Source organism: Eublepharis macularius, chromosome 2 (genome assembly GCF_028583425.1).
Source record: "Eublepharis macularius isolate TG4126 chromosome 2, MPM_Emac_v1.0, whole genome shotgun sequence".
NCBI classification, from domain to species: domain Eukaryota; kingdom Metazoa; phylum Chordata; class Lepidosauria; order Squamata; family Eublepharidae; genus Eublepharis; species Eublepharis macularius.
The window spans coordinates 94,375,272-94,393,185 of record NC_072791.1 but is presented as its reverse complement, the minus strand read 5'-3'; the positions used below and the strand labels follow the sequence as shown (position 1 = coordinate 94,393,185).

Below are 17,914 nucleotides of genomic sequence, written 5' to 3'. Positions count from 1 at the left end.
GTCAGATTTTCAATTGTAAGCTCTTTGATTCATGGGCCGATTCCAGACGACTAACCTTAAATCGCTCCATGCCGCCCTCTTCCGGATCGCGACGGGGAAAATGCGAAATATCGCGTTTCCTCGCGCGAGTTTTGCGCGTCGTCGCGCAAAACTCGCGCGAGGAAACGCGATATTTCGCATTTTCCCCGTCGCGATCCGGAAGAGGGCGGCATGGAGCGATTTAAGGTTAGTCGTCTGGAATCGGCCATGGATCTGTATCCTTGTACTCTATAAAATACCAGAAACATTTTTGGCAGGTTGTAAAGGCTGAGGGAGAAGGCACACACAGAGCAGTGTATAGAGTCTATGTGTGCCTCAAGACAACATATACTCTAGATATATACTTTTGTATGCTGATACAACCTATTTCCATAATCTTTTCCTTTCAAAGGAGGAGGAAAGTATCACAGGAATCAGGCATTTGTGCATACAGCTAGGGTACATATTACCTTAAATGTGCAGAGTAGGTTGCACACACAGTGTAAATATGTTTTTCCCTCTCCTTGCAGGTACTTAAGCCTGGGTATGGACAGAGGTGTGAATCAAAGAAGAGGAGCCCAAAGGCTCTTGGTCCATGGCTTGTTGCTTGGGGCTTACACTATCCAGCCAGTGTATTAGGTACCACTAATGTTTGTTTTCTTTGTTTGTCTTCTTTATTTAAATTACACCGTGTAAATTGTTTTGGAAATTTCTGTAAGTGGCTTTGGTGAGGGAGGAAGTGGGACAGAAATGATCAAACAAATAATATAGTTCTGGTGTCCCACTGTGAATACAGGACTCTCATTTGCAATCCTGTGAAAACCATTAGTTTAAAAATAATGGGGAAAAACAGATGTATTTGGCAGTTTTGAACATACTGTTCCTTCTCAGTCTGCGTGTTCTGACACCTTGAAATCAGACTGCATGCAAAAGGATTTTCAGGCTGCTAGCTGTAATACTGAGGGTCTGCACTCCCTTCTGCAGAAGAGACTCCTGTCCCCTTTTCTGTTTCTGGGGAGTGAAAATGTAGCGCTTGTTCAGACTTGCCTGCTGCCGAAGCCAGCTGAAGTGGGGTCTCAGTGTAGTTGTCTTCTCCACTATTCACAGCAGAGCCCTCAACACTGGCTCCTGCATCCAGCAGCAACTGCAAAAATCACAGCAGCAACAAACAGTTCAAAAAGGAGCAGCAGACAAAGCTCATCAAATTTACAACATACCCCCATTTTACTTATTCTTTCTTGTGTCTCGTGCACTAATTAAACATTGTTTTTTAAGCATTTCAACTCTGAGAAACACCCTTGCATTTTAAGATGCATGAAAGTGCAATGTCAGAAGGACACTACCTCTGCTTACAAGAGAAGATGGCAATAAGGAAGTCTCTTGGAAATGTTAAACCAGCTTTTATGTGACTTCACTTTTTCTCCCTGCCTGCCACCATGCCCAAAACATCTTCTCTGCAACCTCTCTCTCTGCTCTAAAATCTCTCCTCAAAAACCACCTCTTTAGAGAAGCTTTTTATTTAACCCCTTAGTTCCTATCCCCAATTGTAACTAGTATGTGTTATTTGCTTACATTTATTCACTGTTTCCTCCAGTTCTCCCTCCCTTCCTTATCTTCCTCCCACTGTTCAATTTAGATCAGAAGTTCCTTTGGAATAGGAACCTGTGATTATTAATTGCTAATGAAACTCCAAACTGATGACATGATGTACCAAAAATATGTTAATAATAATGTAAGTTACAATTTGGTCCACCCTAGATTTCTGTGGGTGCAAGAGGAGGCAATTTCTATTGATTCACCTTCCTGTAGGAGACATCCGTCTGCACCTAAGCTATTCTTGGGGGTCTCCTATCTCCCAGAAGTAGTATTTTGGTGGGTATTTAGGGTTTTCAAAGGAGGGGGAATCAGGCAAAATCTGCCCTTGCGCTTGTGGAAATCTAAGCGGGATCCTGCAACTAAGGGAGAAGGCGAGCATATTATCACTAGGGATGTCATGGGCACACATTTATTGCATCTTGTCATGCAGCTGGCTTTTCTCAGGTATATCTTGAAGTATAAAATAATATGGGTGAAAAACAATCAAAATGAATGCTGTCCTTAAAAGGAATGTTTTGCTTTGAACTTCTTTTTTTTTTTTTTGAAAAATTTTTTATTGGGTTAGAACATTTTTATTTTTACATTACAATCAATTTTCCCCTAATTTTTCGTTTCTAACCCCCTCCCTTTCCCCCCCTTTTGTTGACTTCCAACAGCTTTCCCACCCTCTGTCCCTTTTCCCTTACTTCTATTAAATTCCTCTGTCTAAAACAGATATACATTCTCCATTATATTAAGCAGTGCATCATTAACTCCTTTAATTATTATACACCCAAACTATACGTCTTTAGATAAACAATTTATCCCATTTTCCAGTTTTGAATAGTTCTATATAAACCTATATATCATAAACCATAAAAATTTCCCACATTTAAATCAAACAATTTGATTTGTTCTCTATATATTACTCATTTCAACTTTTTATGGTAATTCTATATAACTCCTCAGATACTCAATCAATTTAACTCTTCTATACATTCAGTTTGGTGCATATAAATCTTGTCAAAGAAAGAAAATATTGTTAGTTAGTCAATCCTCATGTTTAAACCTTATCATTAATTATTCTCTATCAGTTGACCTATACATATCTATATATATCTCAATCAATTAATCTAACTGCTTATAAATTCACATTTCTCTTCCTCCCCCGGTAAAGTCACCCCTCTCTTTTATACTTTTATTATATTTCAGTAGTTCTCAAACTGCCACAGTTTTCCTCCCACCTCCCATTTCTTCTCCAGGTATTGTTTCAGCTTCTCCCAGTCTGTGTTGAACTGCCCTGAGTCCAGATCTCTCAGTTTTCTTGTCATCTTGTCCATTTCAGCCATATACAGCAATTTGTAGATCCAATCTTCAATAGTTGGTACTTCTTGTACTTTCCATTTCTGCGCATACAAAAGTCTAGCTGCTGCAGTCATATAAAAAATCAACGTCCTATGATGGGCTGGAATTCCCTCCATTCCCAAGTTTAGCAGCAGGAGTTCTGGGTTCTTATTTATTTGAAACTGTAAAATTTCACTCATTTCTCTTATTATTTCCCCCCAGAACTGCCTAGCTACCTCACACGACCACCACATATGATAGAGGGAGCCCTCATGTTTCTTACATTTCCAGCATTTATTAGAAGTATTCAAATTCCCTAGCGCAATCTTCTTTGGTGTCATGTACCAACGATAGATCATTTTGAAAATGTTCTCTTTAATATTGATACATGTCGTTGTCTTCATTGTAGTTTTCCACAAGTATTCCCATGCCTCCATTGTTATTTCTTTATTGAAATTTATAGCCCATTTCACCATCTGTGTTTTAACTATCTCATCCTCAGTATACCATTTCAGCAATACTTGGTATACCTTGGATATTCTTTTCTTGTCTTCTTTAAGAAGGGTCTGCTCTAGTTCCGAGTTCTCTGTTCGTATGCCCCCTTTTGCAAAGTCTGAGTTGTATAAGTCTCTAATCTGTCTATACTGAAACCAATCATAGTTAGGTGATAGTTCCTCTTGCGTCTTTATTCTAAGTTTAGATACTTCAATCTTAGTTATTTCTTTGTACGTTAAACATTGTTGTTCATTATCCACAGCTCTCGGATCTATCACCTCATATGGAACCACCCACAAGGGGGTTCCTTCTTGTAGGTAAGTTCTATACTTCTTCCAGATTGTAAATAGACTTCTCCTTACAAAATGATGCAGGAACATCGAGTTGACCTTTACTTTGTCATGCCATAGGTATGCGTGCCATCCAAAAATTTTTTTATATCCCTCTAGGGCTAATAGTTTCTTATTCTTTAATGTCATCCACTCTTTTAGCCAAACTAGGCAGATTGCATCATGGTAAAGTCTCAGATTGGGCAGTTGCATTCCGCCTCTCTCCTTTGCATCTTGTAATACTTTTACTTTCACTCGAGGCTTCTTGCCTGCCCAAACAAAATCTGATATTTTCCTCTGCCATTTTTCAAATTGTTTAGAGTCTCTGATGATTGGTATTGTCTGTAACAAAAACATTACTCTTGGTAACACATTCATCTTAACTGCTGCAATCCTGCCCAACCATGACAGGTTCAATCTATTCCATTTGATCAAGTCTCTCTCTATCTGAGTCCATAATTTTTCATAATTATTCTTGAACAAATCTATATTTTTTGCAGTCAGCTCAACTCCCAAGTATTTCACCTTACTAGTTACTTCACAATCCGTTGTTTCCATTAACAATTGTTGTTTCTGCTTAGTCATGTTTTTGCATAATATCTTTGACTTCTTTTTGTTAATGAAGAAACCTGCCAAATCTCCAAACTCCTTGATCTTGTCTATCACTTTTGGCATGTTCTCCAGTGGGTCTTCTACAATTAACATTATGTCGTCTGCAAATGCTCTGACCTTATATGAATAGTCCTTTATTTTTATTCCTCGTATTTCCTCATCTTGTCGAATTTGTATCATCAGAATCTTCAATACTAAAATGAACAACAATGGAGATAACGGGCAACCTTGTCTTGTTCCTTTACTAATCGTCAATTTTTTGGTCAATTCATCATTCACTACAATTGCTGCAGTCTGGTCTCTATAGATTTCCTTGATTGCTCTGACGAATCTTTCTCCCAGTTGTAGCTTTTCCATAGTGGCAAACATAAAGTCCCAGTTTAAATTGTCAAACGCTTTTTCAGCGTCTACAAAGAAGAAACCAACCTCTTTGTCACAACGCTTGTCGTAGTATTCAATAGCATTGATCACTGTCCTTAAGTTGTCTCTTATTTGTCTGTCTGGCAAAAAGCCTGCTTGTTCCTCCTCTATGACTTCCGAGAGCCACCCCTTCAATCTCTCCGCCAATATCTTCGCAAAAATTTTATAGTCATTATTGAGTAGTGATATAGGCCTATAATTTTTCACGCTAGTCAGATCTTGGCCCTCTTTTGGGATCAATGATATATTCGCTTCGCTCCAAGTGTCTGGAATTCTTTGATCCCTAAAAACTCCGTTCATCACCTCTTTTAGGAATGGTGCCAGTTCATTAGCCATTGTCTTATAAAATTTAGCCGTAAGTCCATCTGGCCCTGGCGCCTTTCCTAGATTTGCGGATTGTATTGCCATATTTATTTCCTCATCAGTTACTTCACTGTTCAGCTTATTTCTCCAAGCTTCCGAGATCTCTGGAAGTTTGGTTTTCTCCAAATATGATGCTATTGATTCTTTGTTTACTTCTTTTTTATTATACAGCTTAGCGTAAAATTTATAAAAGGCTCTGCTAATGGTAGTCTGCTCCAAATACGTTTTGTTTTCTTCACAAATTTTATTTATTATTTTCTTTTCCCTTTTCTTCTTTAATTGCCATGCCAAATATTTCCCAGGTTTATTAGCACCCTCAAAAGCTTTTTGATTCAGTCTTTTAAGGTTCCACTCCAATTCTTTGTTACTCATTGCTGTTAACTGTTCTTGAAGAATTTTGATTTCCTGATGTATTTTCTTTTTCCCTGGTCTCTTTTTTAACTGTACTTCTTTGGCCTTTATTTTCTCCTCAATCTCTTGTCTTTTCTCCTCTTTCTTTTTCCTTGCTCTACCATTTAAGTCCATTAGTATGCCCCTTACAACCGCCTTGTACGCGTCCCAAACTTTACTGGTTGGTACTTCTTTATTCACGTTGTATTGTATAAAAAACTTAGTCTCTCTTCTCAGTGTTTCCATATTCTCACTTTCCTGTAACAGGTCCTCATTTATTCTCCAGGCTTTCCTTTTTCTCCTTTTTCCAAATTTCCACATAATTGGGTTGTGATCTGAGCCTACCATCGGCATTATTTCTACCTCCTTAGTCCATAGCGCTAAGTCCTTTGAGGCCCAGATCATATCAATTCTTGATAATGTAAGATGCCTTGCAGAATAAAAAGTAAACTGTTTGGTTTTAGGATATTCTCTCCTCCATACGTCTTCGAGAGTCTCTTGTTGAATCAACTCAAAAAAAAGCTTTGGCAATAGTCCTCTTTTCTTTTGTGCTTTTGTAGTCTTTTTGTCTAATTCCAAATCTGTCACTCCATTGAAATCTCCAGCAAGAATTATCTGGTCATATACAAGATCGTCTAGGTGCTTCCTTAAGTCCTCAAAGAAGCTTTCCTTTGCACCGTTAGGTGCATAAAGTCCGACTACCAACACTCTCTTTAAGTTCCAATTACATTCCACTGCTACAAATCTAGCTTCCACATCTCTCATAACAAATTTTGGCTGCAGCTCCTCTTTTATATACAACACCACTCCTCTTTTTTTCTTGTTGGAAGCCGCTACAAATTCTTTGCCCAATTTTCCAGATTTTAAATATTTTACATCCTGTTTTCTAATGTGGGTCTCCTGCAAACAAACAATATCACATTTTTGTTTTAGTAGCCAATGAAAAATATTTTTTCTCTTATTCGGTGAGTTTAGTCCATTTACATTCCAAGATAATACTTTACACTCCATATTCATGGTTTTGTTGGTAAGTCTTTTTCATTGTCCTTGATAAATCTCTCCATCTCCCGCTCAGATCTGATGCGTTTTTTTGCCCCTCCAAACTCAAAGGACACTCCTTCCGGTAACTCCCATCTGTATCTGATATTCATGTCCTTCAAAGTCTGAATTAGCACTCTATATTTTTTCCTGTCCAATAACACTGATCTGGGCAGTTCCTTCATTATAATAATCGTCTTGCCATCAATCTCCAATGGATCTTGAAATTGTTTGGTCACAATCCTCTCTTTCATATTTCTAGTTGTAAACTGCACAATCACATCCCTTGGTAGTTTCCTCTGGGTTGCAATTCTCGAGTTCACACGATACGCCACATCTAGGATAGCCACAACTTCCTCCTCCTCCTTCCCCAGGTAATCAGCCAACACCTCAGTCATCTGTTCTTACGCTGACTTCCCTTCCACTTCTGGCAGACCACGAAAACGAAGCTGCTTCTCCATGTGTTTAGTTTCTGCAACTGACATCCTCCCCTTCACCAGCCTCATCTCTGTTTGTTGCGTGTCTATTAAATTCTCCATCGCGTCTTCTACTGTTTTAACTCTCTGCTGCGTTCCTTGTAATTCACTGCTAATCGTTTCCACACCTTTTTTCACTTCTGACAGCTCCGACTTTACTGTCTGTGTAACTTCCTTGACCTCTTTAATAAGCTCCAATTTCGTGTCCTTAAGTTCTTTCATCATGTCTATAAGTTTTTTGTCCAAGTTTTCTATTGCCGATTGCCACTCTTTTTTCGACATCGTGGGGCTTGCTTTAGCTCGCTCCCACGAATCTGCTCTCTTCCTCAGCTCCGTGGCGTATAATTAAACGTTTTCCTTTTTTTTTTAAATGTCCCAATCTTTGCCAAAATTAATTTTTTATATCCAAAATGTCGGGCGTCTTTTCTCTATGGTTTCTCTATGTTATTATAATCCAAGATGGCCTACTTCCTCTTCCGCTGAAGCCACGACCCTTCCACTTTCAAAGATGGCGATTCCCCACTTCCTGTCCTTTGGCAAGGGCCGCTTCCCTCCAGCCACTCTATTGTTGTTACGCACTTCCTGTCTCCCGTCTTCCCACAGCAGGTCTCGCGATGGTGTCTTTTTCCCACAGCTCCAAAACCACAGGTATTCAAAACAATAGTCCGATTTTTGTAATAACTTCTTTAAACTTAGTCTCTTTTAAAATACAACTCCTGCCGAGTCTTCACCTCCTTTTCGCTAGTCTGTTGCAGTTTAAAAGTCTACTTTCTTTCCTCTCTGTTTTTGTCAATCTGTCCCGTTTCAAGAGATAGCGATCTTTACCTTCTCTCCAGCTTTCTCGGGTTGTAATCGCTGTTTCGATCTTAAATTCTCCTCTCGACTTCCCTCCCCGATCGAAGCTTGGGTATGTAGGTCTTATGCCAGCCGAATTGGCCCCAAAATTGCCGCAGAGATTATAGCCGACCCGTCGCAAGGTGGGACCTCAAGGATCGGGGGGGAGACTCCTTGTGTAGAGCCCCCCCTCGTCCGAGATCTAACTCACCCTAGGGTCTTGAGCGTTCTTTGCCTGCTCCCCACCTGAGAGCAGTCGGCCGCGGGTTATTTTCACCCCTCCGGCCGGTTAAAACGGCAATCCGGTCAGCTCCACAAATGGAGCTGCGTTAGACCTCCATGAATCCCAAACCGGAAGTCCGTTTTGCTTTGAACTTCTGATTCATCATGCTACCATTGCAAGAAGACTCTGAGGATTGTTGTCCACAGATCTGTCCACTATATATTTGTTTTAATATCAGAACTGATGATGTGATTAATTCCTACATGTAACTGGAGATGTGTGGAGTTTTGAGCTTCCAAAAATTAAATGTTTTACATCTGGATAACAGGGAGGGAGTAAACATTAATTGTAGTTAACATAAACATTGCTTAGAAAGATCAAGGCTTAATTCCTTCTAGTCAGTTATGTTGACAGGATTCTCACCTCTGTCTTTGGAGTAAAATGTATTTATTATCTCAAGTGTAAAGTAAGTGTGCCCAGCCTTTCCAATACTAAAGAGTGCACTGGCAAGAGGCCAAGTCTTTGAAAGAAGAATCTAATTTTCATGGCCATTTGCATATATGGATAATGCAATACTGAATGCACACAACCTACTATTGCTTGCTACTTATGTGAACAGAAATAACTTATTATACCTCCAGCTAATAAACTGCTATTGTTGTATTTCAAGAGCCTATATCAAATCAATGGGTCCTAATTTTGCATAAACTTTGACCATAACAGACAGTATCATCTATGAACATGGTCTGCACCAGAAGGCACCTGATATATTAGAGAAATTCTGCTGCAAGTTATTGTGGTTTTGTAATGACCATGAAATTACTATTTTTAGGCTCTGACTAAACGAACTTTTGGATATATTTTCAGGGTCTTATTAAGAAGCCAGTCTACTTTTGTATATGTAAACACATCATCTTATATTTACTGAGCCTACAGAAACTGATTAACGAAGGAACCAGTTCATACTTTTTCATTATTTTGAGAGAGGGAAAAAAGCAATACAAAAACTAACATAAATTATACATTTATTATGCAGACTGTGTTCATAGATGATACTTGATTATTTTATTCCCTAATTAAGTAATATCAACAAGATTTAAATTTCCAGATGACTCCCTTAGCCTGTAATAACTAATCACATAAACAGTTTTTTTAAAAAAAATTTATTGGATGGGTTCACATACATTTCAAAAACATTTTACAACAATATACCCATTTTCTTAATATATGTTATCCCACCCCTCCTCTTTTCCCTTATTGACTCCCAACAGCACTCTGACCCCTTTTCCCCTAATAACTAACTCCAGTCTAAATTGCTTTTCCCCTATTGTTTAAGGCAAAGTTTTATCTTATATTTCTAAATCTCTCAGTAGTTATCAAGAGACCACAACTGATCTTTCACGTCCCATTTCTTTTCTAAATATTTTTTAAGTTTACCCCAATCTTCCACAAATTCCCTAGGATTTCGTTCTTTCAATTTCCTTGTTAATTTGTCCATTTCCGCCATGTGCAACAATTTCTGAATCCAATCTTGAATTTCTGGTAGCTCCTCCTGTCTCCAGTGTTGAGCATACAGTAGTCTTGCAGCCATCATCATGTAATAAACCAGGACTCTATCCTTAACATTAACATTTTCCATATTTAACCCCAATAATAACAGTTCTGGGCTTTTTGCTATATTACTTTTCAAAATTGATGACATTTCAGCAAAAATCTTAGACCAAAATAGCTTAGCTTTTTCACAAGTCCACCACATATGGTACATTGAACCTTCATGATTTTCCTTTTCCAGCATTTGTTTGACATTTGATTATTGGCATTTGCTAGTTTTGTTGGTGTTAAATACCATCTGTACATCATCTTATAGCCGTTCTCTTTTAGACTAGTAGCTGTCGATATTTTCATTGTGTTTCTCCAAAGATATTCATTCCCAAGTGTCCATTGTAATTTCTCTATTAAAATTCATTGCCCATTTTACCATTTGAACTTTAACTGTTTCATTCTCCGTGTACCATTTCAACAAAAGTTTATATATCTTAGAGATAATTTTTAGGCCATCACCTAACAAAAGTTCTTCTAGGTCCCCATGCTCCTGTCTAAAACCTTTCTTTCTTTTATCAGTTTCAAATAGATCTTTAATTTGCCTAAATGGTAACCATCTATATTGAAATGGTAACTCTATATTGTCTTTAATCCTAGGTTCGTTTTTGTCCCACTTCAACAGTTCTTAGTAGGTTATCCATTCTTCTCCTTTATATTCCAGACTTGGGTTCACAACTTCAGCTGGTACTATCCACAATGGTCTTTCTTCACCTAAAAACATCTTATATTTTTGCCATACCACAAAGAGATTCTTTCTAACATAATGATGAAGAAACATAGAGTCCATTTTGTATTTATCATACCACAAATGTGCATGCCATCCAAACAGCTTATTATGTCCCTCTACAGCCAATAATTTACGATTAGACAATTTTACCCATTCTCTCAGCCAAGTTAGGCATATTGCCTCATGATATATTCTCAAATTTGGTAATTGCAAGCCCCCCCCCCCTTTCTTTGGCATCACATAGCACATTCATTTTTATTCTCGGTTTCTTCCCTGCCCGCACAAATTCTGCAATTTTTCTCTGCCATTTATCAAACTGCTTTTTGTCTTTTATGATTGGAATCGTTTGTAATAAAAACATCACTCTAGGTAATACATTCATTTTAACTACTGAAATGCAACCTAACAAAGACATATTTAGTTTATTCCATTTAATCATATCTTTTTCTATCTGAGCCCATAGTTTTTCGTAGTTGTTCTTAAACAAATCTATGTTCTTAACTGTTAACTCAATTCCTAGGTATTTCATTTTCTGAATCACTTCGCAATTTGTTATTCTCATCAAGTCCTGTTGTTTCTCCTTTCTCATATTTTTACAAAGCAATTTGGACTTAGCTTTATTTATAAAAAATCCTGCCAGGTCTCCAAACTCCTTAATTTTGTCCAATAATATTGGTAATCTCTGAGTTGGTTCTTCTACTAAAAACATTACATCGTCCGCAAAAGTTCTGAACTTATATGAGAAACCTTTGATCTTTATTCCATTAATATCGTCATCCTCTCTTATTTGCCTCAATAGGACTTCCAACACCATCACAAATAATAAGGGCGAAAGTGGGCATCCTTGTCTCGTACCTTTTCTTACCTCGAATCTTGCTGTTACATCGTTATTTAAACACAGTGTCGCTCTTTGGTTCTTGTAAATAGCCTTCACTGCCTCTATGAAGTCTTTCCCCAAGTCCATCTTTTCCATTGTTACAAACATAAAGTCCCAATTTAAGTTGTCAAAGGCTTTTTCTGCATCCGCAAAGAAAAAGCCTATCTCCTTATCAGGGTGCTTGTCATAATATTCCACGGCATCTAACACTGCTCTCAAATTGTCTCTGATTTGTCTATTTAGTAAAAATCTGGCTTGCTCTTCTCCAATCCAGTCCATTAGTAGTTTCTTGAGCCTTTCTGCTAATATCTTGGCGAAAATTTTATAGTCATTATTTAAAAAAGATATTGGCTTGTAGTTCTTTACATCCGTTAAATCTTGTGACTCCTTTGGGATCAATGAAATAGTGGCTTCGTTCCAGGTGTCTGGAAAGCCTTCTCTTTTCAAAATACTATTCATCAGCTTTCGTAGGGATTGCACTAGGTCCATTTTCATTATTTTATAAAACTTTGCTGGTATTCCATCCAGGCCCAGTGCTTTCCCCACTTTGGTTGACTCTATGGCATCTAAAATTTCCTGTTCCGTAACTTGGCAATTTAAGGTCTCTTTCATTTCCTTTGTAATCTTTGGTAATTTAGCTTTTTCAAAGTATTCATTGATTTTCCCTTGTTCTATTGTTCTTTTCTGAAATAATTTGGCATAATATTTATAAAAATCTCTCTTTATGGCTTGATGGTCCATTAATTCTTTCCCATCTTCTATTATTTTATTAATTATTTTTTTCTTGTTCCTCTTTTTAAGTTGCCAAGCTAGATATTTCCCTGGCTTGTTTGCCCCTTCAAATGATTTCTGCTGTAACGTCCTCAGTTTCCATTCTAGTTCTTTATTAGCAAAAGTCTGTAACTGTTCTTGCAATAGCTTAATTTCTTGGATTATTACTTTCTTACCCGGTCTTTTCTTTAACTCTTGCTCTTTTTTTTTGAAAATTTCTCCTGAATTTCTTTAAATTTCTCATCTCTTTTTTTTCTTGTCCTTATTGTTCAATGTAATCAAAATTCCTCTCATCACTGCTTTATATGCATCCCACACCATATACATTGGTACCTCTTGGTCTACATTGTATTGGAAGAAGAATTTCGTTTCCTTTTGGATATATTCTACATTTTCTTGCTTCAGTAACAGATCTTCGTTCAATCTCCATGTTATTTTCCTGTGTCGACTCGAGGCCTTCCACATTACAGGGTTGTGATCTGAGCTCACTCTTGGCATTAACTCAATTTTCTTTGTCATACCACTCAACTCCTTTGTTGTCCAAATCATATCAATTCTCGAAAATGATTGATGTCTTGCCGAGTAAAATGTAAAATCTTTAACTTTAGGATTCCGGCTTCTCCAAACATCCATCAGCTTTTCCTGTTCTATCAGTTCAAAAAACGATTTTGGTAACTTCCCCAATTTTTGCTTTGTCAGCTTAGTTTTCCTATCTACTTGCAGGTCCACTACCCCATTAAACTCTCCCATCAACATTATTTGGTCATATGAATGTTGGTCTAAATTTTGTATAATCTCCTTGAAAAATTCATGTTTTGCTCCATTTGGTGCATATATTCCCCAAATCAAAGTCTTTTTAGAGTTCATCATTATTTCAACCGCCACATATCTTCCATTTGCATCTTTAAAAACTAATTTAGGATCCAATTGCTCTTTTATATATATCACAATTCCCCTTTTGTTTTGCAGTCGTCATAAACTCTTTCCCTAATTGGCCATTTTTCAAAAATTTTGCATGTTGCTCTTTTATATGTGTTTCCTGCAAGCATATTATATTGCAATTTTGTTTCTTTAGCCAATGAAATATTACTTTACGTTATTGTGGTGAGTTCAATCCATTAACATTCCAAGATATTAATTTGTACTCCATCATGTTATTTTCTGTCTGTTCTGGGAAAGTCCTTGTCATTTTCTAATAAGAATAGATCCATCTCATGCTTTGCCTTAATAGTAATTCTCTTTGCCTGAAATTGGAAGCTCAATCCTTCTGGGAGTTCCCACCTGTAACTTATGCTCTTATCTCTCAACTTTTGCGTCAATTCTCTGTACTTCTTCCTTTCCTGTAGAATTCTTCTGGGAAGCTCTTTCATAATTCTCACTCTGTTCCCTTTTATTGACAGAAGATTTTCAAAATGCTTTTTCAGGATTTCCTCTTTCACTCTTCTTGTTATCAATTGAACAATAATATCTCTTGGTAAGTTCTTCTGTTGCGCATAGGTGGAATTGACTCTGTATGCTAGATCCAAATTTGTTGCTATCTCTTCTGGTTGCATATTTAAAAATTCCGCCAGAATTTCTGTTATTTGCTCCTGCGCCATCTGCGTTGTAGTCTCAGGCACACCCCTAAATCTCAGCTGATTTTCCGTGATCTTACATTCCATTACAGCCATCCGTTCCTGCAGCACTCGATTTTCTTCTTTCAGGTTAGATGTCTTAGATGTCAGCTCTGTAGTTTTCTGTTCCATTTCTTGAACTGTCTGATTTGTTGTTTGCAGCTCTTTCTTAACTCCCTCTATATTCCTTTCCAGCTCTGTTATTTCTGACTTCACCAATTCTTTTATATTTCTTATCATGCTGTCCTCCATCTTCTGCATCGATTGACTCAGCTCTTTGTTGCCCTTTAACATTTTTCCCCCAGTGTTTCTATTGCTGTTTCTATAGTTACCTGCCATTCCTTCTCCGCTTTCTTCATTGCTCCTGGACTTGATTTTGCGCCCCCCCCAGGTAGCTGCTCTCTTTCTAAGCTCCGTTTTTATTTTCCAATGTTTTTACTTAATTCCACTAATTTAAAGTCTATTTTCTTTTAAAAAATCCAGTCCAATTTAAGCTTTCAAAATATCGGGCGCAATTTCTCTATGGTAACTTCCTGTTTACTTCCTGATTCCTAGAATGGCTGGCAATCTCTTCCGTTTCAATTCCCACTCCTTATTCTCACGGTTTTTGCTTTGTTTTGCTTCCGCTATCTTCTCTCTTCCTCTGCTTCCTTGTTCCTGTTGCTTCTCGTCAAATCGGGCCTCTCTAGGCAACTCCTTCAATGCTCTCTGTCCTCTCGCGATATTTGCTGCACTCGTACTCCGACTCCCTCCCTTTTCTCAGGGTTGTTATCTTTGCCACGACCTCAGGTATGCATAAACAAAAAATACTTCCATTCTTTTTTGCGCTTTAAAGTTTGTCAAACTCTCTTTTTAGTCCCAAATTTATTTTCTCTTTTCCTCTTATGTCCCAATCATCCACTGTGTTAAAATTTGAGTGGGTCTCTCTTCTATTTTCAATTCCGGAAAGTAAGATAACAATCTTTACCTCTTTTGTTCCTTGTGGGATCTTCGTGCTGTTTCTTTTTGTTTCCAATTGTTCAAATCTGGTCTCGAGGCTTGGTTTCTGGCGACCTTATGCCAATCGAATGGCTCAAAGAGCACTGTAGAGATTTTAGCTCGTCCTTCTCCGAGGGGACCTCAAGGTGGTAGGGGAAATCCTTTATTCAGAACCCCCCTGTCACCGAGATCACACGCTCTCAGGGTCTTGTAGCGTTCGAGACCCTCCTCTGCCTGAGGAGGGGCGGCTGCTGGCAATCCAAGCACTTGACAAGCCCAAAACAGATACTCTTGATGGCCGATCTTCTGGACCACGACAGGTCTACATTAATCCCAAACCGGAAGTCTCTTAATGTAATTAAGATCTTAATGTAATGAGAGATCATATGGAGATCAATCCTTGGATTGATATTGTCATATAAGCAACAGGATCATAGTAAACTGGTGACTATTCAGATATATTTGAATGGTCATGTGGACAAACAAACAAACGAACGAACAAACAAATGCTCTTTCAGATCGCTCGCAGCCCCACTCACCTCATAGGGTGATTGTTGTGAGGATAATAATAATACACTTTGTAAACTTCTCTGAGTGGTGTTAAGTTGTCCTGAAGGGCATTATATAAATCAAATGTTGTTGTTATTAACAGCCCTTCATAGCTGTACAAAGAACTGGATTTCTTTCCTCCCAAATTCAAACCCAACAATGGTTGTTGTGGGTTTTCCGGGCTGTATTGCTGTGGTCTTGGCATTGTAGTTCCTGACATTTCGCCAGCAGCTGTGGCTGGCATCTTCAGAGGTGTAGCACCAAAAGACAGAGATCTCTCAGTGTCACAGTGTGGAAAAGATGTAGGCAGGTCATTTATATCTACTCAGGAGGGGTGGGGTTGAGCTGAGTCATCCTGTAAGAGTTTCCCAGGGTGTGGAATGCTAATGGCGGGAGGCTTCACTGTATCCTGAGGAGGTTCTTTTGCATATGGATTGGTGCTTGATGTGCTAATCTTCTCTGCAGGGCTATTGTCGGGTATAGAGTGTTTTGTTAGCCTAGTGTTTTTCAGAACTGGAAACCATGCTCTGTTCATTCTTAAGGTTTCTTCTTTCCTGTTGAAGTTTTGCTTATGCTTGTGAATTTCAATGGCTTCCCTGTGCAGTCTGACAAAGTAGTTAGAAGTGTTGTCCAGTATTGTGGTGTCCTGGAATAAGACACTGTGCCCTGTTTGAGTTAGGCTATGTTCAGCCACTGCTGATTTTTCAGGTTGTCCAAGTTTGCAGTGTCTTTCATGTTCTTTTATTCTTGTCTGGATGCTATGCTTTGTGGTCCCGATGTAAACTTGTCCACAGCTGCAGGGTATACGGTATACTCCTGCAGAGGTGAGGGGGTCTCTACTGTCTTTTGCTGATCGTAGCATCTGTTGTATTTTTCGGGTGGGTCTGAATACTGCTTGAAGGTTATGCTTTTTCATAAGCTTTCCCATCTGATCAGTAATTCCTTTGATATATGGCAAAAAACACTTTTCCTGTAAGAGACTGTTTTTCCTTGGTTGTTTGATTCATCCTGAGTTTGATTGCTCTTCGGATTTCATTTCTGGAGTAGCCATTTGCCTGAAGTGCGTGGTTTAGATGATTAATTTCCTCATTGAGAAAGTGCGGCTCACATATCCGTCTTGCACGATCCACTAATGTTTTCATTATGCCTCTTTTCTGTCGGGGGTGGTGATTGGAGTTTTTGTGTAAGTACCGATCAGTGTGAGTTGGTTTCCTGTAGACCTTGTGACCTAACTGAAAGTTTGCTTTGCGGATGACCAAGGTATCCAGAAATGGGAGTTTTCTCTCGATTTCTTTCTCCATGGTGAATTGTATGTTCAGGTGGATGTTGTTGAGATGATTCAAAAACCCCATCAATTCTTCCTCCCCATGGCTCCAAATGATAAATGTATCATCCACAAACCGGAACCATACACTAGGTTTGTGGGGTGCTGATTCTAGAGCTGTTTTTTCAAAATGTTCCATGTAGAAGTTTGCTATAACTGGGCTGAGAGGGCTCCCCATGGCCACCCCATCCATCTGTTCATAGAATTTGTTATCCCATTGGAAGTAACTGGTTGTCAGACAATGATGGAATAAGGCTGTTACATCTTCTGGGAAAATCTGATTAATAAGTGCAATAGTGTCTTTTACTGGAACCTTGGTAAACAGGGATACAACATCAAAACTGACAAGTATGTCTTGTGGATTGAGTTTCAGAGAACTGATTTTGTTGATGAAATCTGCTGAATCTTTGATGTAAGACGAGGTTTTCCCGATGTGGTCCTGCAGTAGATCGGCCAGATGTCTAGCTAATTCATATGTCGGTGAACCAATGGCACTCACAATGGGTCGGAGTGGGACTGAATCCTTATGTATTTTAGGGAGTCTATATAGTCTAGGTGGCTGTGCTTCTGTCTTGCATAGTTTTCTGTGCGTGTCAGGATGTAGTGAGGAATTCTTGATCAGTGCATTTGTTAGCCTGGTGATTTTGCAGGTGGGATCTCGTTTTAGTTTTTTGTAGGTGGAGGGGTCCAGGAGTTCCTTAATCTTCTTTTTGTATACCTCTGTTTTCATGATCACTGTAGCATTGCCTTTATCAGCTGGTAGAATGATGATGTCTGTATCTGCATTGAGGGTCTTGATGGCATTTTTCTCCTTGCGTGTTATATTGCTGGTGGGAAGCTTTGCCTTTCGTAGAATCCTGGCTGTCTCTCCTCTTATTTCCTCAGCTTCCTCTTCAGGTAGATGACGAATGGCAGCTTCTACATTTGCAATGATGTCTTCCACAGGAATTCTGGTGGGGGTGACTGCAAAGTTTCCTCCCTTTGCCAAGATGGAGGTTTCTTCTGGTGAGAGTTGATGGTCTGTCAGATTGATGAGAATGTGTGCATTGTCGAGCATTGGGCTTGTCTGTCTTTTTTCCTGTAGTCTAAACTACGCACTTCAGGCAAATGGCTACTCCAGAAATGAAATCCGAAGAGCAATCAAACTCAGGATGAATCAAACAACCAAGGAAAAACAGTGTCCTACAGGAAAAGTGTTTTTGCCATATATCAAAGGAATTACTGATCAGATGGGAAAGCTTATGAAAAAGCATAACCTTCAAGCAGTATTCAGACCCACCCGAAAAATACAACAGATGCTACGATCAGCAAAAGACAGTAGAGACCCCCTCACCTCTGCAGGAGTATACCATATAC

At 38.6% G+C, this 17,914-nt stretch overlaps 1 protein-coding gene across 1 annotated transcript in view; it reads right to left on the bottom strand.

The window, feature by feature from the left end:
• ABTB2 (ankyrin repeat and BTB domain containing 2) overlaps positions 1–17,914 on the bottom strand; it is a 222,055-nt gene that overhangs the window by 31,067 nt on the left and 173,074 nt on the right. The window contains exon 8 of the mRNA XM_054971398.1: positions 1,066–1,162. Within this exon, the coding sequence (XP_054827373.1) occupies positions 1,066–1,162 (97 nt within the window). The remainder of the gene's footprint in view (positions 1–1,065; positions 1,163–17,914) is intronic.